Below are 22172 nucleotides of genomic sequence, written 5' to 3'. Positions count from 1 at the left end.
CTCTCTCTCAAAAATAAACATGAAAAAGAAAGAAAGGAAGGAAGGAAGGAAGGAAGGAAGGAAGGAAGGAAGGAAGGAAGGAAGGAAGGAAGAAAGAAAGAAAGAAAAAATAACCAGCAAACTTTGTAGCCTAAAACAGGAGTTGGCAAACCTTTCCTGTAAAAGGTCAAAGAGTAAATTTTTAGGCTCTGCAGGCCATATGGTTTCGGTTAGAACTACTTATATTGTGAAAGCAGTCACAATAGACAGGATATGAATGAGCATGGCTCTATTTCAATAAAACTTTATTTATGGACACTGAAATTTGAATTTCATATAATTTTCATGTGTCACGAAATATTGTTGTTTTGATTTTTTTTCAACCATCTAAAAATGTAAAAACTCTTCTTAGCATATAGGCCATACAAATCAGGTAGCAGGCTGTATTTGAACTACAGCCTGTAGTTCGCTGACCTCTTGCCTGGAATAAGAGAACATTTGAGTTGAAAAGGGCTTTGAAGTCTGTCTGGTTCATCTCATCATTTTGTATACGCAAAAATTGAGGCCCAGTTTTGCTAGGCTTTAAAATTCACACAAAAAGTAGGTAGCTCTTTCCAGTATTGATTAAAATTCCACAGAGCCCAAGAAATACAGGTTAGAGCAGCATGGACATTGGTGCCTACACTACAGGTGAGATTTCTTCCATGACAATTTTAAAAATCAGATTTACTGACATTTAATCTACTTTCCCAGACACATCTCCTATTATATCCCCCAACAACTTCTCATAGTATATACCCCATATTCATAGAATAACTTCTCAGTGTTTCCTTCATATGCATCTTTGCTTTTATAGATGCTATCCCTTCCGGCTGGAATGTCCTTCCTGCAAAACTATCATCTTTCAAAACCCCAGGCAACTGTCAGGCCTCTAGGCACTCCCCAGCTTTCCCTTCCCTTTTCTGTGCTCCATGGTTCTTATTCAAACGAGTACAGCAGGTACTGCGTGGCATCAACATCATTCATCCATGGTCTGTTTTCTGCTAGATGAGAACTGTGTTTGCTCATCTTAGCACTCCCAGCCACTAGCATGACATCTGGAGCTCAAGATTGGAGCCCCGAAACAGGTAGTGGTAGGGCAGCACCTCACCTGAATCTGATGTTAGTGCTTTCAGGAACAATCACCTCCTCACAGATCTTCTCCAGTGTAGGCATCCAGCTTGTGGCCAGGTGGCAGTTCTGTAACACCACCCAGGTCCCATCTTTGATGGCAGTGTTGATCATTTTGGCAGCAATTGAGCCTTGGCCTTGGCCAAGGGAGATGGTCTGTGTTCTGGTGCCTCCCATACCAAGATCATCAGCAAACTTCAGCAGGCCTGAGACCAGGAAGAAAAGGGTTTTTTTGAAAGAGGACAGGCCAGCTGAGACCATATTAACAGGGACTATGCAGAAAGAAGGTCTACATCAAAATTCTGGACTCAGAAAGAAACTCACTGGCTTCTGTCAATTACAAAAATAAGCATCTCTATGGGGAAGCTTTAGACTTCTTTTAAGAGGATGAATGAAGCTACTATTGATTCCTCTTTTATTCTGAATACATAGACATTCTTTTAAGTTTTAAAAAAATGTTTATTTATTTTTGAGAGAGAGAGAGAGAGGGAGAGAGAGAACATGAGAAGGGGACGGGCAGAGAGAGGGAGACACAGAAGCAGGCTCCAGGCTCTGAGCTGTCAGCACAGAGCCCAGCCTGGGGCTTGAGCCCACAAACCACAAGATCATGACCTGAGCCAAAGTCAGATGCTTAACCAACCAACTGAGCCACCCAGGAGCCCCTCTAAGTTTTTTTTTAAAGTAATTTCTACCCCCAGCATGGAGCTTGAACTCATGACCCCAAGATGAAGAGCCTCATTCTCTTTGAACTGAGCCAGCCAGGTGCCCCAGGCATTCTTTATTTAAAAAAATTACAAACTGAATTATACAATACAAACAATAACAAAAAAAAAAAAATAGAGTCTGAGAGACAGAATTTCCCAGGTGCCAAAAATGAAGAGGGAACTCAAAACTAAAGAGATGAACACACAACCAAAGAACTAGAAACTGGGTTGTTACAAATGTATTTTACTAGGAAAATAGGCATTTGTACAGTGAAATTTCAAGTAAGCCTCTTTCTCTTCTCTTTTCCTCTGAGGCAGCCAATGTTACTAGCTTTTTGTGAATCCTTCCAAACATATTTTATGCATTAAATAAATGCATATAGGGCGCCTGGGTGGCGCAGTCGGTTAAGCATCCGACTTCAGCCAGGTCACGATCTCGCGGTCCGTGAGTTCGAGCCCCGCGTCGGTCTCTGGGCTGATGGCTCAGAGCCTGGAGACTGTTTCTGATTCTGTGTCTCCCTCTCTCTCTGCCCCTCCCCCGTTCATGCTCTGTCTCTCTCTGTCCCAAAAAAATAAATAAACGTTAAAAAAAAATTAAAAAAAAAATAAATGCATATATACTATTATGTGAACTGCAGAATACTACATTTGCTTCTTTCACTTAGATGTTTTCCACATCAATACAGGCACAGCTCAGAGATATTGTGGGTTTGGTTCCAAACCATCGCAATAAAGTGAATGATGCAATAAAACGAGCAAATGATTTTTTTTTGGCCTCCCAGTGCATATAAAAGTTATGTTTACACTACAATATTACCCATTAAGTGTGCAGTAGTATTATGTCTAAAAAACAATGTATGTACCTTAATTTAAAAATATTTTATTGCTAAAAAATGCTATCATCTGAGCTTTCAGTAAGTTATAATCACTGATCACAGATCACCATGAAAAACAATGGAAAAGTTTGAAATATTGCCAAGAATTACCAAAATGTGACCCAGAGACATGAAGTGAGCAAATGTTGTTGGAAAAATGGCACCAATACTCTTCCTGTCATCTTGGAGCCTGTGGCGGCCTGCTGGAAACAGGACTCCTAAAACGACAAATATGTCTGGAAGGCTGTGGTCCAAGGCCAATTTTCTTTGGAACCAGAGGGAGCACACGGCACTTCTTAAAATTGAAGGTGTTTATGCTCAACATGAAACTGAATTCTATCTACACAAGAGATGTGCTTATGTGTACAAAGCAAAGAACAACACAGTAATTCCTGGTGGCAAACTGAAGAAAACCAGAATACTCTGGGGAAAAGTAATTCATGCTCATGGAAACAGTGCCATGTTTTGTGCCAAGTTTCAAAGCAACCTTCCTGCTAAGGCCACTGACCACAAAAATCTGTGTGATGCTGTACTCCTTAAGGATTTAAACTTAACTGAGAGGTACCCGGGTTGCTCAAATATTCGACTTCGGCTCAGGTCATGATCTCTCAGTTCGTGAGTTCAAGCCCCACATCAGACTCTCTGCTGTCAGTGCTGAGCCTGCTTCAGATCCTCTGTCTCCCTCTCTCTCTGTCCCTCCCCTGCTAGTGTGCACACATGTGCTTTCTCACTCTCAAAAAATAAGTAAACATTCCTTAAAAAAAAACTCTCCTTAGTTAGACATTCTGTCATTAAAAAAAATACATACATACATACATAAATGTGTAGATTTGTTCTCTTAAAAAAATAAGAAAAGTGGAACTGATAGGTTGCTTGATGCAGGGTTGCCACAAACCTTCAATGTGCAAAACAAACAAACAAACAAACAAAAAACCGGATCTGCAAAGTGCAGTAAGGTAGAGCACAATAAAACAAGTTATGCCTGTACATACAGAAAAGTCTTATTCTTTTTCATGGTTACATAGCATTTCACGATTGGAATATACCATACTTTATTTAACCAATCTGGATGTTGGGTGATTGTGGACACATAACTTTTGCACTCATAAGAAATGGGGGGCTAGAACTCAGACTTTTGTAGACAGTTGGGACCTTCAAAGCGCTGCACCTTTACGTTAAGGTGGCCAGAAATCTGGCTACTGGTCTAGAAGCAATGCAGAAGCTCATTGGTGGAAAAAATAACTCTCTGCTAAGAAAACAAAACACTAAGCCTATGCCACATGTGGATGAAGGGTGTGGGTTTATAGTACCTGTGGGTGGGATTCCCCAACTGAGAAATTTCCCATAAAATTGATATAGAATGGGGGCACCTGGGTGGCTTAGTTGGTTAAGCGCCCGACTGTCCATTTTGGCTCAGGTCATGATCTCATGGTTTCGTGAGTTTGAGCCCCGTGTCAGGCTCTGCACGTGCCTCTGTGAGGTCACGCGCTCCGTGTGACAGTGTGGAGCCTGCTTGGGCTTCTCTCTCCCTCTCTGTTTGCCTCACCCCTGCTCATGTTGTCTCTGTCTCTCTCAAAATAAATAAATAAACTTAAAAAAATTGATCTAGAGTGGCAACCCCCCCTGGGGCATCAGTGTTTGCATATGCAAAGTCGTTCTGTTAGGGCACTCCTAAAACCCAAGGTATTAGGAGACTCCCACAAAAGAACACAAGATTGTTGATTGTGAACTCACAATAAAAAATTACAAGCTACGTGAGGAAATATATCACTATAAGGGATAGCACATAAAACAATCAGGAGAATTAATACTCCACAGAGTATTATATATGAACTCTGTTATGAGCCCAATTATGTCTCTCTTTTTTTTTTAAATTTTTTTCAACGTTTTTTATTTATTTTTGGGACAGAGAGAGACAGAGCATGAACGGGGGAGGGGCAGAGAGAGAGGGAGACACAGAATCGGAAACAGGCTCCAGGCTCTGAGCCATCAGCCCAGAGCCCGACGCGGGGCTCGAACCCACGGACCGCGAGATCGTGACCTGGCTGAAGTCGGACACTTAACCGACTGCGCCACCCAGGCGCCCCCGTCTCTTTCAAATCCATATGTTGAAGCCCTAATTCCCAGGACCTCAAAATGTGGCTGTATTTGGAGATGGGGTCTTTAAAGAGGTAATTAAGTTAAAATGACGTCAACAGGGCAGGTCCTAATCCAACAGGACTGGTGTCCTTAAAAGAGGAGGAGACTGGAACAATGACATACTCACAGAGAGAAGACCATATAAAGACATAGGGAGAAGATGACACAGGGAGAAACTGGCCACAAACAAGCCAAGGTCTCAGAAGAAATTAACCCTGCCGACGCCTTGATTTTGGATGTTTAGTTTCCAGAATTGAGAGAAAATAAATCTCTCTTATTTAAACCACTGAGTCTTTGATATTTATTTATAGCAGCCCTAGCAGATTAATATAATTTCTGAAAAAGACCATGAACGAAATACATCTAAAAATCAATAAAGGAGGACCACAAAGCATAATAAAATTCACAGTCCTACGAAAAAAGAAATAAATGGATTTGGAATAAAACAAATAAAACTTCTAGAAATGGAAAGCACTGTCACTGCAGATAAAAACTCAAAGTACTGATTAAAAGCACAGGGTAGAGACAGCCAGAAAGAATTAGTGAGCAGTAAGGTCTGCAATCAATGATCCATCCAGTAGTACTCATATTGTGGTTTCCAAATCCTGTGGCCTGTTTTGAAAGAACTGGAGTTCCTTAGAGAAATGTCTGTACAAGATGAGCCCAGAATACATGCTAATTCTATACGGCAAGGATGCTATATAAAACCACCGGGGTTATGTGAAAACTACTAGGCATGAAGGGGCCCCTACAGGCTAGAGACTGAATGATTTGAAAACCAAAAAGAATAGTAAATAATAAAACACCACCATGTTTGAAACACCCACTATGTTAAAATCTATGCATTCACAATGGCACAAAGAAAATCTTACTGCTTAAGTAACTTCACAGGATACCAGGGCACTAATTTATTAATATGAAGTTTGAGAAATCAAGAGAATGAACCAAGTGTCTATTCTGCTGGTCCTTTTTGAGCTATAGTCAGAGTAAACCAAAGAGTTGACCAAGGAAATTTTTCTTCATAGAGGAGTTCCAGCGAATAAATGCAAACATAGTTGACAGAATTAAAATACCATTTTGTAGCCCCTAATGAAATAATGGCTCTGGGGATTGATTTTTTTAAGGTCACTAAAATCATCAGGTCAGTTGTTTCCAAAACATACGGGAATTATCTGAAAGACTTTTTTTTTCTTTTTTTAATGATTGTTTATTTTTGAGACAGAGAGAGAGAGAGAGAGAGCAAGAGAGAGCACGCAAGCAGGGGAAGGGCAGAGAGAAAGGGAGACACAGAATCTGAAGCAGGCTCCAGGCTCTGAACTATCAGTACAGACCCTGACGCTGGGCTCAAACCCAAGAACCATGAGATCATAATCTGAGCCAAAGTTGGACACTTAACCAACTGAGCCACCCAGGCGCCCCTACCTGAAAAGCTTCTAAAACACAATGCCTGGGCCTCATTGACAAAGATTTTAATTTAATTGATTGAGGGTGTGGCGTGCACATGGAGGTTTTTCTTAATCTTCCCCCTGCCCCTCAAACTAGGTGATTCCATTGTGCAGCCAAGATTGAGAACCATCACATTAGCTGTAAGGCTGATGGGAAACTTTACAAGGGAAGCAGAATGGGAAGGTGAATCACAATGACAGTGCCTGAGTCCACTGATAAAACTTAATCAGAAAGGGAAAGACAATCAGATAGTATATGCTTCCTGGTGTGAGGCACTACAAGGGACACAGTACTGTGAGGTCTCCTGGGAAGTTATCCAAGTTAAATCTGATCAGGCCTCTAGCACAGACAGACAGGAATATGCAACATATGCCACTGGACACAACTGGCCCATCCTTTGCCAGCACAACATCATTTTATAGACCATATTATGACCTTTCCTCCATTTCTCTTTACCTTTCCTGGTTTACCCTCATTGCTCTAATTTAAATCTGCCACATAAAGGACATAGGGGTTAAAATAAAGCTACTAGAAAGGGACCATGAATTTATCTTTGACAATAACACTGTGGTATGGGAGCGTGGAAAGGGTACTAGTTCGTTTCAGCTCCCTCCTCCGACCTCCTCCCTGGTGCACAGCTGCCAGTTTTCCATCCAGGTCAGGATAAGTGTCAAACACCTCAGGGGTTGCAAAAGAATGGCAACCTTGTCATTTGCATTTCTGGTACTTTTCTTCATTCAGCCACAGAGAAAATGAAAGCTTTGAGATCCAGCAGAACAGAAAACAAATCTATTTCTGTCAATAACTCATACCTGTTAATATGCAATAATTGATTTCTGGAAAGATACACAAACCAGTAATAATGGTTACTTCTGGAAGGGTTAGGAGGAAGATATACCTTTCACTCTACACAAGGGTTTCTCAACCTCAGCACTACTGACATTTTGGGCCAAATAATCCTTTGTTGTGGGGGACTGTCCTGTGCACTGCAGGATGTTTAGTAGCATCCTTGGGCTCAATCTACTGGATGCTAGTAGCACCCCCTATTTGTGACAAAAAACGTTTCACCACTTGGCCAAATGTCCCTTGAGGGGGCAAAATGGCCCTGGTGGAGCCACAGTCCTATACTTTTCCACATTGATTTTTTTTTTTTTTTTTTTTTTACTATATACAGTTATACACAGTATTAGTCATTACACTTTAATTGGGGGCACCTGGGTGGTTCAGCTGGTTGAGCATCTGACTCTTGATTTCTGTTCAGTCATGATCTCACAGTTCATAAGTTTGAGCCCCACTTTGGGCTCCACACTGTCAGTGCAGAACCTGCTTAGGATTCTCTCTCTCCCTCTCTCTCTCTCTGCCCCTCAACTCACACGCATGCACAGGCACACACTCTCTCACTTTCTATGTTTCTTCTTTTTTAAATGTTTATCTATCTTTTTGAGAGACAGAGAGACAGAGCACCAAGTGGGGAGGGGCAGAAAGACAGGGAGAGACAGAATCTGAAGCAGGCTCCAGGCTCTGAGCTGTCAGCACAGAGCCCGACATGGGGCTTGAACTCCTGAACCATGAGACTATGACCTGAGCCAAAGTCGGATGCTTATCTGACTGAGCCACCCAGATGCCCCCTCTCTCTCAAAATAAACCAACATTAAAAAAAACTTTAATTTAAAAATTAAAAGAAAAGAGAAAAGCCTAATTTAGAGAGGCAATAGTATTAGAAAATGATTTAGGATGAAGATGATAAACTACCACCCAGTAGGCTAAATCTAGTCCTGGTCTGGCCCTCACAATTTTTAGGAAAGAATTTGAATGAGTTATCAGGATGTAAAAATGGGTGATTTCTGCATTTCTGATTTCTCTTGAAAAATCAGGTGACCTAGCCTTCCTGGGCTCACATTATCAGAATGGCATGGTGCTTCGGGGCTGAAGAGGAGCTGCTTTCTTTAGGTGGGAAAAGAAATTTTCAGTGGCCTCACCCTCACCTTCACCTGTTAACTGTTCACATTTCAAAGCATCTGAGTTTGAGATTCTTGCTGGAAGGGACACGCTGTTGTCATCCATTCATGCATCCTGGGGTATTTATGTTCTTCACACAACATTCTGCCCTTACCTGCCATTGGGTCCGCACCTGGAGACAACACAAAAATCAACGGTGCACAACAACTGGAATCATTGTAGGACTCCTGGAGATCAAAGGTAGGGGCTTCAATGTATACACTGCCCATGTGCTCAGCGATGAACTCCCGAATGGCTGGAACCATTTTGTCAGGCCGGAAACATCGTAGGATTACCATCCTCTCCAATCCCTGAAGGAACTTCCACGATCCAGGGAATGTCTCCTCATGGGGCCAGGTGGAGTCATAGAGAAGCTTCCACTCATCAGCATTTTGTTCTAAATGTTCCATCAGGCCTTTCAGTTTGGGCAATGCCGAGGCACGAACCACTTCCGCCCACGCCTTCTCGGACAGCCATTCAGGAACTGGGTTGGGGAAGGGGTTGTCCAGGGCAACACCTCCAGTTAGAAGGAAATACCAAACCTCCTCATTAATTTGCTTTTTCTCTTTCATGATGCCGATGGTGAGGAGGAGAGAGAAAAGTAGCTTGTCCTTCTCAAACAGAGAGCGGCAGACATTGTTGTAGATGCTGAGGGTAAAATGTTCGATGATGTACTCAATGCGACGGTCCAGTTCTTCACTTTTATTGCTATGAGCCAGGGAATGCACATAGAGGTTTATGAACCATGTCAGGGAGTACTGGTACATTGGCTCGATGTGGGCCAGGTCAGAGATACAGAAGAAGATGGTGGCAGAATGGACAGCCACTGGCTTGTAGCCCATCCGAGTCTGATCGATCTGTGTTTCTGTCACTGAAGCAATTTTCTGTTTCTCAGATATCTCCTCAGACAGCATTTTGGAGGAGGACAAAACTTTGATGGCAGTCTCATCCTCGAGGATGTTGCCCTCAGACAGGGAGAGGACTTCCAAGATCTTATCTTCAATTTCTTTTAGCTGTTTCTTGTTCTTGGCGCTTTCTACAATCAACTCGTTCTTCTTCTCTTCCAGTTCTGGCTTCTCCTTGGCGGCCACAATGCCAAGGAGCTGATCCTGGAGACCTAAGGGTGTGATCATGAAGTTGAGCAGGCAGACTTTCACAGCGACTTCAGGGAGGTAATGTGGGTTCCTCAAATGGGTTGTGATATATAACTTAAAATCCCTGGAGTATTCAATGATGTTTTCACCCAGCCTCATGTACTCAACCCCTTGCTGCTTAAATGTGGACTTGAGCAAGATGGGTTCAATAAATGCATCCAGCTCCTCTCCAACATTTTCTAGCAGGACGGGGGTGCCAAACTGCAGGGCGTTTTCCAACGTCCTCACATAGCTGGCATCTGAGAATTTGATGACGGAGAGCTTATTTGCTTTCTCCATATTCTTGATCCACTTATTGGCCTGCCCCTGAGGGTCAATCATTAAGGCCCAGCGTCTGGAATTGGACACAATGATGCCATTGTCAATGGAGAAGGAGTCAATGGGCAGCCCAGCAATCTGCCAGGCCCGGATTTTTACAGGATCTCCTAATGTGTTGCTGAGACTGAAGTCACTAGAGCCAGGGATGACCTTGTCCTTACACTGGGCCAACCACTGCTTCTGACACCTTGCCCGATAATCCACTGTAAAGGCCCCCAGGTAAGCCACAGTCCCTGAGGACAATAGCACATCCCCTGTTAGATTGGTATAACGGATCCCCAGCTGCCGGGTGGCTTCTGTCCATCTGTCCTTCTCTCCCCCAAGACCACTGATCAGCTTTTCTGCTCTGATCAGTTTCTGGGAGCAGATCTCAATGTTTTCCTCCAAGGTCCTTTTCTTGGTGTTCATCTCCTCAAAGCCAAGATTCAGGGCCTGGAGGCGGTCTTCCACCAGCTTCAGTTCTGCTCGCTTCTGGTTCAGTTTCTGCATCTGTGCGTCCAGCTTCCCCTCGGCCTCTCTCAGCCGCTCCCGTTTGGGAGCCACCACTTTGGCCACGCGATCATACACCTCCATGGCCCTCACCCACTTGCACAGACCTTCGCAGGCAGATGACACATTTTTAATGACAGCTGGCTGGAAATCTGGGTGATCGATGAACCTTTCCCGGATCCGCTTCATGATCGTTGGAGGGACGTTGTCTTTGTCATATGTCTTAAGACTCTCCAAGAATTTCAGATCTCCAAGAATCTTTCTTGAAACTCCCCAGTAATCCTCTATCATTTTACCTATTTGGAACAAGAAATGGATATTGGACTATTATTAAGACATTCTGGCTGAGACTTCAAGATTTGCAATGGCTACTCATATTTGGGGAAAAAAATCCAAGGTCCTACCAAACATTTTTAATGCAGGAAAATACTCTGTTTAATAACCATAATGATGTATATATGTCATTATATATTTGTCCAAATCCATAAAATGTACAATACCAAGTGTGAACTCTAATATAAACTATGGACTCAGGGTATTAATGATGTGTCAAAATAGGTTCATCAATTTTAACAAATGTACCACTCTGTTACAACAACAGGGGATGTTATGCATGTGTGTGGGTTAGGGGTATATGAGAAATCTCTGTACCCTTCTCTCAATTTTGCTGTGACCTTAAAATTGCTCTAAAAATATAAAATCTAAATTAAAAAAAAAAGAAAAATCTAAGTTTCTTACCATGGTCCAGGAGGCCCACTGAACTCATCTACCTCATCTTTGAGGCCTTGCTCCTTGGACTTTAGTCAGGCAGAACCTTCTTCAACTCCTCAAAGATCTTAAGTGCTTCCCTACCATAAGCCCTTGACCTAGACTGTAAATAGCATCTGCTGGCTCTCAACCAGACTTCAGTTCAATTGTCACCTCCACTGAGGGGCACCTGGGTGGCTCAATGGGTTAAATGTCAGACTTCAGCTAATGCCATATCTCACGTTTCATGAGTTCGAGACTCGCATCAGGCTCTGTGCTGACAGCTCAGAGCATAGAGCCTACTTCGGATTCTGTGTCTCCCTCTCTCTGCCCCTCCCCTGTTTGCACTCTGTCTCTCTCTCTCTCAAAAATAAACATTAAAAACAATTTTTTTTAAAGTTACTTCCACTGAGAGCTTTCCCCAGATTTCTATCACTACACTGAGCTACTCTATCCCTCCCCCAGCATTTTCTTTCATCTCAGCTGCTGGAATGTCGATTCCCTTTACATCATTTATCCAACGTGTAATTTTAATGTTTTATTTATTTTTGAGAGACAGAGTGACAGAGTGGGGGAGGGGCAGAAAGAGGGAGACAGAGGATCTGAAACGGGCTCCATGCTGGGGGGGCTCCCAATGTGGGGCTCAGACTCACAAACCATAAGGCCATGACCTAAGCTGAAGTCAGATGCTTAACTGACTGAACCACCCAGGTGCCTCTGAATACTCCTTTTGAAGACTGGGAGGTGGGCTAGATGGTACCCAGTCAGTCCCTGTGAGTGAGTCTCAAGAGAAAGAGCAAGGGTGGGGAAGCAGCATATAACTATAGAAAAGGCCATCCTTGCCCTGTCCAGAAACAAAGCAGGGCCCTTATTCTCCTCAGCACCCATCCTGCCAATGACTGAGTGAGTCTTGATCCCACCTGGGGCTGCATCCCTTTTGTTGACATGCTGGAAATGAGTTAGAAGCCCTTTTGGCTCACAGCATTGTAAACACTTGCCAACCTCAGGTTAATCAAAAAAAGTTATACTTGAGAAATCATATTAAGTACAATAGGTCAGATGTGTCCTGTTTCTAATGCAAGCACAGTAACCAAACAAATATTTCTCATGAAGGTTTTTGTCTGCATTCAGGAAAATGATCTGGTTCATTTAAATTCAAGGTACCCAAAATGAATTAAATGGTCTTATGCTCCGTCTTAATGTTCTGGCTAAAGTTGTATGGGATAAATGAATAATACACACAATTCACTTCAATTTAAAAAAAAAAAGAAAGGAGAATGGTGGGTCCTGTGCTGATCAAGTGATCCAAGAAGAGAATGAACTTTCGTGACTTTGGCCATACTTTGCGTATCTTGGCAGTTCTCCACCCTGGCTGCACCTTAGATCACCTGGAAGCTGAAAATATATATATATATATATATATATATATATATATACACACACACACACACACACACACACACACACACACACACACAGCTCAGTCTGTACCCAAGACCAGTGGAGTAAGAATCTCTAGGAATGCAGGCACGGGCTTCAGCATTCTTTACACTCTCTAGGTGGTTCTAGGGTGCAGACAGGGTGGAGAGGTGCTGGACTAGCTCATTCTTACTCAGTCAACTTATTACACCTCAGCTGTTTCCCTAAGGGATTCTCCTGTGAAGTCCACTTCCTGCCTGTCCATTCCTGATCACCTCTATCTTCTTCATGTGGTTTTTGGCCTGCCACCAATCAGGGAAGAAGAAATGTTAGTCAGTGGGAAGCAGAAGCCAGAGGCTCCTGAACGAGGGATCAGGGATTTAGAACCTTTCAGAAGGAATGGAGGAAGATCAGGGCTGTTCCCAGGACAGGAGGATTCAAAAGGCAGAGAAATTACTGAGATGGGTTCTTAAAGTCCTTGTTTAGCTCTAAGACACTGTTATTAATAATACAAAGTTCTACATGTAATTTGGATTTTAAGGAGGACAAATACTCACCTACTAATGCTTCTAGGTTTAATTATATGAGGAGCTTTCTTTCCTCCCTTATGCCCAAGTCTCTGATTCCTTGTCTTCCTCCCTTTGCCCCTTTCTCTCTGCCTTTAACTGTTTCTAGCTCTTATTCTGTTCCCTCTGCCTTCCTCCCTCCTCACATCTTGCCCAGTTCATTATCTCTTTGTGCACATATGCATGCCTGAGCATGTGCGTGTGAGTCCAGGTGCCTATCTCTTTCCATCTCCCTGTATCTCGGTCTCATTCTCTGCGTTTCCTTCTCTGGTTTTCTCTCAGTTTCTCTCTTTCTCTAGCTCTTTCTGTTTCTCACCCTCACAACCACACACTACTCTGTGTCAGCCTTTTGTCTCTGCAGCCTTCATTTTTGTAATGATTTTCAGTCAGGGGCCTTGACTAAGCTCAGCTTTGCCTAAAGACACCTGCCTTTTCCCTACTGATTGAGAGAAGTGAGGAAGTAGAGAGCTGTGTGGATGAGTATGCACCTCCTGGCACCTTTCTGATCTCTTCTGGGACTCCAGACCCTGCTTGCAGGCCTGGGGCAGTGGGTGGGGGCGTGGTACCCCTCCTGCCAGGGAAAACAGCCTGTGAAGGCTGCTGGGAGGGATGGGAGCTGAAGGGGTTTACCGCTGCCGCTGGAGTCTGGCTTCCTCTCTGGTTTTAGCCCTTTCATGACGCAGATGCTCTCCATGACCAGCTTGACAGGGCCGGGCGGGTTCTGCATGGACTTCACCAGTGAGATGTCTGCTGGGTTCAGGGTGTCCAGGGCAGCAAGTGCAGCCTCCAGTGCTGGCATGGCCTCTGCCAGGTCCCCCTCACATTCATTCTGTGGGCAGCACAGGGACAGAGAGGGATGAGTGCCTGGCACACCAGGCACTCACCTCTTGGAGGAACTGGAAGAGGCTCTTCCTGCCCCCCCCATGTCCTTCCAGGACAGTGCCCCCTCCTGGAGTTCTGCACAGGAGGGTGGCTCTAACTACTGAGTGGCAGCAGGCAGGCATCCATGGCTTTTCAGGGCTGTGGTTTTGATGCCTTGGACATTTGAGAATTCACCTGATTTGTGGTCTGAAAAAAAAAAAAATCAAGCTTTGGATTCTAAACAAGCTCCCAAGAGAAATATGCAGTGGGTAACTTCACACCCACTGATCAAGGATGGGTTGAGAAATGGAGTAAAGGATGAGGCCCAGGGGTTGAGTGACAGCTGGGAAGGGGATTAGGGCAAGCTTGGGGGAAAAATAGGCAGGAGGGGTGGGGGAGGGTCAGGGATGGGGTGAGGTCCGGAATGTACTGTAGCTCAGAGATGAGGCAGGGGTAGAGTCAGGGATAAGGTGAAGCTTGGGGATAGGGTGGAGTTTAAGGCAATAGTTTAAGGATGAGGAATGGGAACGGAGATTAATCCAATGAAATATTATTCAGTCATAAAAAGGAATGAAGTATTGATTCATGTGACAACATGGAAAACATGCTAAGTGAAAGAAACCAGACACAAAATGCCACCTGCTATATGGCTCCATTTACATGAAATGTGCAGAAAAGGAAAATCCATAGAGGCAGAAAGTGAGTTAGTGGTTGTCAAGGGCTGGGGGAGAGAGAGGAATGACGAGTGACTGCTAACAGGTTTAGGTTTCTTGTGGGGTGACAAAAATGTTCTAGAATTAATGGTGATAAGTGTATACCTCTGTGACTGTACTAAACACCTCTGAATTGCATAACTTAAAAAGGTGGAGGGCACCTGGGTGGCTTAGTCAGTTAAGCATCCAACTCTTGGTTTCAGCTCAAGTCATAATTTCATGGTTCATGAGTTCAGGCCCCACATCAGGCTCTGTGATGACAGTGCAGAGCCTGCTTGGAACTTTCTCTCTCCCTCTCTCTCTGCCCTTCCCTACCTTCTCTGTCTCTATCTTTCAAAATAGATTTTAAAAAGGTAGATATTAATGGTATGTGAATTAAATCTCAATTAAAAAATTTTTTTTAATGTTTATTCATTTTTGAGCCGTCAGCACAGAGCCTGATACAGGGCTCCAACCCACAAACCATGAGATCATGATGTGAGCTGAAGTCCGACGCTTAACTGAATGAGCCACCCAGGCGCCCCTCAATTTTTTTTTTAAAGAAAGCTTAGCATTGTAAGATTTTAGAACCGGAAGGGACCTTATAGGCTATTTAGTAATCCAATTACCAAATAAACAAAAATAAAAACAAGGTCTCAGTAGGCAAAATGAGTTAGCCCCGGTCATGAAGCTCCAACTTTGGGACCCTGGTTCACACTCTGTGAATACTCTGTTGGTTGCCCTGCCCTACAAATGGTCACACAGCCACAGCTGAAATGAAGCTTCACAAGAGAACAACAATTCTCAGGCAAAGCAGCATGTGTTGAAGTCCATATCCCACAGGTGTATTGTAGGCAAACAAAATAAAGGTGGCATCACCTTCTTGCATGCACTTGTATGTATCTTCATGTGTGTATATCATGGATTTTTTATTTTAGGTTTTCTGATTTTTAAATAAACTTGCATCAATGTTTTGTTTGGCTTTATTATACTAAAACACCACCCATGCCCTCCATGACCCACGTCAGATGTTCCCAATATCAAAATGAAATGCTCCGCTTCAGATGGCAAAAATGGCCCAGTCCCAGGGGTAACTCAGTTTGCTCCCTCTTCCATCCTAGGATAAGTGCCAGAGTGCAATGCAAGAGGAAAAGAACTAAAACCAAAGCCTGCTGTTTCTCATGGTCAGCTTCAGATAAAGTTGGTGGCAGAGGAGAACAAAGGTGTTGGCTCAGCCACAGCTTTGGATTCTTGGTGGAATTTCAATAATCCCAGGTTCCCACAGGTGCCACCAATAGTTCATGTTCCTTTCTTATCATGTGCCAGACAACCAGTGGCCCGCACATGCTTCTTGTCCTCCAGTGGCCCAGGAGCTCTGCTCCCTTTCCTAAGGAGCAAGGCCTGGGTACCAGCAAGCTTGTTTGTCAAGTGATGCAAAAAGGCTCTAATTATAAGACTGTGTGTACAGTGATTCTCAACGCTGGTTCTGTCTCAGAGTCACCGAAGAACATTTAAGGCCATCCTCAGGGTCAGGCCCCACGCCCCGAGATTCTGATTCATTCAATCTGGGCGAGGCCTCGGCACCGCCTTTTTAAAACTCCAGAGGTGATTCTGACACACAGCTCTGTTGAGAGACTCCAGCTTACACTCTCGAAACCGAAAACATGGCAGGAAGGAACAGACTTTGGTGCCCAATGGGGGAATGGCTACTTGAAGAGAGAACTTACTTAAAATGGTCACTGAAATGATTATATGACATTTTGAAAAAACAGGTGTGATAGGATGTTAAGGAAATAAATAAGCATGATGCAAATTGCAATTATGTTATGACTGCAATAATATAAAACTATCCATGTGTATAGACAGGGGCTAGAAGGAAACTTGGGAAATCAAAAAGATGTTAAAGCTGAGTTCTTAAATAATCTTTCATACGTGTTATTACTGTTACATCATTTGTTTCTATGATAAAAAACATTGATTAAAAATGACCCCAGTTGCTTAGCAATTCAAGGAGCAGCAGGGCCCTTTGAAAGGTATAAAGCACGGTACACTCTCAAGAAACACAATAAACTCTGCAGCAATTCTGGAATCAGTTATTATCCTCATTAGGGGGAAAAGAAATGATTCATTCACTTAAAAGAAATGACTGCTGTAAGTGAACTATTGTTCTTGGGAAGCAAGTATTTGGGCCTCTTTCTCTGCCAGTCTCTTCACTGTCCCTGGATAGATTCCACTTGCATGGCTGAGCCTCTCTGCTGCAGGGGCCACCACACTGGGGGCTTTCCCAGGTTACCTCCTTTCTAGGGGTGGGAGGAGATAGGAGGAAATTATAATCCTTGTATAGAGAGGGACTGTAGCTCTGAGAAGTTCAAGGAGGGGTTCTGGTCCTTAGGAAAACTCAGAGCAAGCACAGCATCTTCCTCCTTCCTGGGTACACCTCCTGACTCACCTCCAGGGTGTCATTTCCGACACTCAGGGATGACATGACAAAACATCAGAACTTACCCTTGACACTGAAACCCAAAGTAGCAGTTTACTGCCCAGGAATGGGTGTGGTGGGCAGTCTCCATGTCACCTCCCTCCCTCTTGCTCCAGCAAGTCCCTGTTTTCCCCTGACATTGTGGAGTAGAATCCAGTGATGGTACCCATATTTGGAAAGAGGCTGTCCTTTATTAAATAGGCAAATCCATGGGGCGCCTGGGTGGCGCAGTCAGTTAAGCGTCCGACTTCAGCCAGGTCACGATCTCGCGGTCCGTGAGTTCGAGCCCCGTGTCAGGCTCTGGGCTGATGGCTCAGAGCCTGGAGCCTGTTTCAGATTCTGTGTCTCCCTCTCTCTCTGCCCCTCCCCCGTTCATGCTCTGTCTCTCTCTGTCCCCCAAAAAATAAATAAACGTTGAAAAAAAAATTTAAAAAAAATAGGTAAATCCACTTGGTACAAGGTAAAGAACAGTTTTGGAAAATATGCACCACTAAACTCTGTGTGCTGGACATGTGCTACAAAATTTACCTGTTTTTCTCTTACTATCCTCACTTAATAGGCAAGAAAACTGAGGTTAGAAAAGGGACAGAAAAAATACTGAGCCTGATGTGCCCAATTATAATATTAAACCACGGAGGAACTGCAAATTCCTGTGCCTACAGGGGCCAGGCCCATGATGTGACTGTGGGAAGTGGGCTGGGTGGGGCTTTGGGGAACTGGAAGACACATGGGGCATCATCTATTCAATACTGCTGATGGGTGTAACCCAGAAATGCAGGTCCAATGTTGCCAGAATGCTTGATTTTTTTTCCCCAAGAAAAACTGAACATTCACAATTTTTACTTGAAATCTCCTAATTTTTAAAAGTTGAAGATTGCTTCAGACTTAAAAAAAATACTGTGTGTGTCACAGGGTAAATATACACTCCCAAATTCAGTCACTTGGTAGCCACATGACCTTGGACAAATCATTTAAGTTCCAGTACCATAATTTCCTTATGTGTAAGCTGGGAATGGTATCATTTGCCTTGCAAGGCTGTTGCAATGATAAAAGGCAATGGTATATCAAGTATGAGAGAATACAGTCTCCATGAGGGAAGGGATTTTGTCTGTCTTGTTCACTCTTCACCCCCCACTGCCTGGAAAGGCACTAGCACACAGCAAGTGTTCAGTAAGTATTTGTTAAATGAAGGACTACAAGAAACCACCGTGGTGCTTCAGAGTAGTAGCTATTACTATCATCTTGTCACAGATGGCAAAACACCTGCTGGATTATGGTTCCTGGTGGTCACCATCTTCTATGGTTCCAGTGGCCTCTTGTCTATGCCACTGGGACATGAATGAGCACACCTCTCTCACCCAGGGCCTTCACTGTGTGATTCTGAGATCAGGGATTGGATCTAAAGGAACCTATGAGAGGCCAGGTCTCAGGACTCACTGGAGAAAAGCCAGTCTATAACACCTGTCCTTTTCAAGAAGGTGCCCCATGATGTATTTAACCTAGAATCCAGACATAAGCTACTTCCTATTCAAGCTCTTTTATGAAGAATGGTCAAAAGGATTTTCTAATTCTGAATAGGGACAATTATCTTGAGCTAAGTGCCAACAGTGCTAAACCCACTAACTAGCTGTGCAACTCTGAGAAATCACTTCACCACTGAACTTCAATGTCATTAACTCTCAGATACTGATACCTGTCATTCCCAAGTCCAAGGCAGTTGTGACACTCAAATGGAATTGTGCAATTGAAAGGGCTGAGAAATATATAGCATCACATGAATGTTAATCAGATTTTCTTCTAATATCAGAATGTAGGTGAAGCCCTGCCCAGGGCTATTCTTTGATACAAGAATCACCTTCAAGTGGCATCTTCTAGGTTCAACATTCTGTTATTTGATAATGATTTATTCCACCCCTGTAACATACCAGGCACATCTGAGCAAGAGATGATGGAGGTGGAGGAGACAGGCAGAGGGACATCCAGTGCAAGGGCCCTGGGGTGGGAGTGTGCCTTTGCACTTATCCGAGGAATAGTTAGGACGCCAGAGTGGCCAGAGCAGAGTGAATGAAGGGAAGGTAATGAGATGAGGTTAGATCATGTTGGGTCTTGTAGGTCTTGACTCTGAGTGAGATGGAGAATATTGGGAAAACAGTAATGCTTCCTGGAGAGAGCCAGGTGTCACAAAGACTTGCTTCACTACTTACTAGCTGTGTGATGTATGAAAGTCAGTTGTCTTCTTCAGACCCCACTTTTCCCTGCAGGATGGGTCCGACCACATACACTGTGCAGGACTTTGTTAGGCTCTTGTGAGATCATGGATGAACCCAGAAAATGCTGGTTCCCTCCCTTTCCTCTTTGGCTTTTTATACCTTGATTCCTTGAGCAATGGCAGCAGCAGCATTGGCTTCTTTTTCATCCGCCTGCACCAGAAGTTTCTTGGCATCAGCCTCTTTTGTCTCCTCTTCAATTTTCACCATCATCTTGGCGGTCTCCTCGGAGGTATGGATGAGCTGAGGCTGGAGAGCAGTCAGTTCTACTTGCATAACTGCCACCTAGCAAGAAGTGGGGGGGGGGGCAGCGTCAGCTCTATCATTACTGAGAATGGCATGGTTGGAAAGAGTTGAAACCATTCTCCAACCTATGATATATGCAGAAAATACTAATGATTTTAACATGGTCCTGGGTATGTATTTGTTGGCTGGAGTCTCTCTCTTTGATCTTTCAATACTTAGTTACTGAATTCATACTATGTACTGTAAATTATCAAGTACAGGTGCTAGGCACTAGACATAAAATGGTAAACTTAAAATTTTTTTAAAAGGTACAGTTTCCTCCTGTGCTCTTGAACCTACATTTCAGTGTTGGGGGCAGGAAGAGATAAAACAGAAGCAAGTTAGGAAAAAAAAACAAACTCCTACTTTTTTTTTTTTTTTTAGTCTGTGAAGGAAGCATACATGAGATACCTAGGGTAGAAAAAACTTTCAAGGTCATTTTTTCCAAGAGTCAATGCCTTCTAGAGCATTCCTGTCAAGTAGTTTTCTGACCTCCGTTTGAGTTCCTCTAATGGTGGAGGGCTCACTCCCTCTCAGGACATTTGTGCCATTTTTCACCTACTGGCCCTGATTCTACCTTCTAAGGCAGCTCAGATGCATATCTGAGGAAGGTTTCATAATCCTGCTACCACAAGCATGTGGGAGAAGCACAGCATGCTAGCCTGATTAGGAGCACAGGTTCTGGAATCATGCAGAACAGGGTTTCAGTTTTGGCCTGACTGTTCACACTGGCTAGTCATGAGCCTGCATGTGTGATTTTGGCAAGTCTCCTGGTCTCTCTGCATCGTGGTTTCTTTGTGTGTAACATGGAAATGGTAACAGTACTTTCCTCATACACAGCACTGTCATATGGAAGGGCTCAAGGAATGTTAACTGGCACCATCATTCTCTTTTCTGGTCTAGACTGCCTTGCTGCTCCTCTAACAACATGGTTTGCTCACCCTTGCCTGGACAGAATCCAATTTTCAAAACCTCTCTAAGAGCCAGGGACCCCCAGGAACAGAACGAGGGAGGCCACCTCTGCTGTTCTCCCCCATCCTTGTGTCGTAGTGCTGGTGGGTTTGCTGTACTCAGCGGCAGGTCAACCTACTGCGAACCTCAATTAGCTCAGTTCTTTATTGGTGCTGAAAATCCATCCATTTATACAGCTCTCATTTTAGATGGTTTTTCAAGTGGCTCCAAGCACAAATTAATTACTAATTCATATGCCAGGTATTTTGCTATGGGCTGCACTTGTGTTAGCCCATTTAACCTTTGTAATAGCCCTATGATGTGAAAACTATTATCCCCCCTCAGATCAAACTGAGGCTCCAAGGGGTGAAATAATGCATTCAGGGTTCATCCATGATGAACAAGATATCAAGATCTTAAAGAAAGACAGAATCTCCGAGGGCTGGGTTTAGGCTGAGCAAGCAAGGTAAAGCTCTACAAGAAGAGGTGCAGATGCTGTCCTTATGTAGTGACCTCCTGAATTCTGCACCTGAACAAGTGCCTCACTGTACCCACCTAAGCCTGGACCTCTTTGTCTCTCTTCTACTTTGGCAGTGCTCACCTGTGAAGATGCAAATTCTAGTTTCTGCAGACCTGTCAGGTAACGGTTCCTCATCATCTCAACCTCGTGTCTCTTGGTATTCAGGAGCGTCTTGAAGGTTAGGATCAGTTCGAGGTAGGAAGTGGGGGTGACGTAGTTGTGTCTGCGAAGTGTGTTATAGTAATCAAGTGACAGGTCCTTCACACTTTCCTGGAAATATTTGCACATGGAGATGACCCTACCAAGGACACGAGGATGGTTAGGCAGGCCCAACGTCCTCTAGAGAGACCTACCACAGCTTTGGCTACAGATGTGAGGATGTGAGAAGGTACACACTGACTTTCGCCTGCTAGAGTCCCAAATTCTCAGAGACAGGCCAACAGAGCTGCAAGAAGGTTTGGAGAGATATATATTCCTACTAGAATGATTTTTGAGCAAGTAATTTCTATTTCTGGTCACTTTGGGGAATCACCAGAGCTTTGAGTAAGAGTTCTTAATCTTAGGTAGTCTGGTGAAGCCTCTGGATTTTGCAGAATGATAGTCTCAAAATCATAAAAAAATACATAAAATTACAAAAGGAACCAATTATGTTGAAATCATTTTCAAAATATTGATTTTTTTTTTACCGTTTTTCAGTTTTGAGAGAGAGACAGAGCATGAGTGGGGTAGGGGCAGAAAGAGAGGGAGGCACAGAATCTGAAGTAGGCTCCAGGCTCTGAGCTGTCAGCACAGAGCCTGATGCGGGGCTCAAACTCACAAACCATGAGATCATGACCTGAGCCGAAGTCAGACGTTTAACCAATTGAGCCACCCAGACGCCCCCATTTTCAAAATATTTTAAAAAACAAATTTGTGATATATCAGTGGTCAGCAAACTTTTTCTGGAAAGGGCCAAATAGTAAAAATCAACGGGTCACATGGTTGAGTAGTGGTAACTACTCAACTCTGCTGCTGTTGTGTGGGGAAAAAAATGGCATGGCTGAGTTCCAACAAAACTTGATTTATAAAAACAGGCTGTAGACTGCACTTGGTCAGTGGATCATGGCTTGCTGA

The 22172-nt window shown here is 43.7% G+C and overlaps 1 protein-coding gene across 2 annotated transcripts in view; it reads right to left on the bottom strand.

The window, feature by feature from the left end:
- The window catches only part of DNAH3 (dynein axonemal heavy chain 3), a 176612-nt gene that overhangs the window by 22221 nt on the left and 132219 nt on the right, over positions 1-22172 (bottom strand). For both annotated transcript variants that reach the window (XR_005785574.1, XM_040458819.1), the window contains exons 50-54: positions 21141-21357; positions 19406-19588; positions 13635-13833; positions 8427-10568; positions 1130-1355 (exon numbers count right to left, since the gene is read on the bottom strand). Coding sequence is in view for 1 of the 2 variants with exons in the window: in XM_040458819.1 (XP_040314753.1) it covers positions 1130-1355; positions 8427-10568; positions 13635-13833; positions 19406-19588; positions 21141-21357 (2967 nt within the window). In the remaining variant the exon portion in view is untranslated. The remainder of the gene's footprint in view (positions 1-1129; positions 1356-8426; positions 10569-13634; positions 13834-19405; positions 19589-21140; positions 21358-22172) is intronic.

The sequence above is a fragment of the Herpailurus yagouaroundi genome, unplaced genomic scaffold (assembly GCF_014898765.1).
Source record: "Herpailurus yagouaroundi ecotype Mexico unplaced genomic scaffold, PumYag 222, whole genome shotgun sequence".
NCBI lineage: Eukaryota > Metazoa > Chordata > Mammalia > Carnivora > Felidae > Herpailurus > Herpailurus yagouaroundi.
This window is presented reverse-complemented; position numbering and strand designations above follow the sequence as displayed.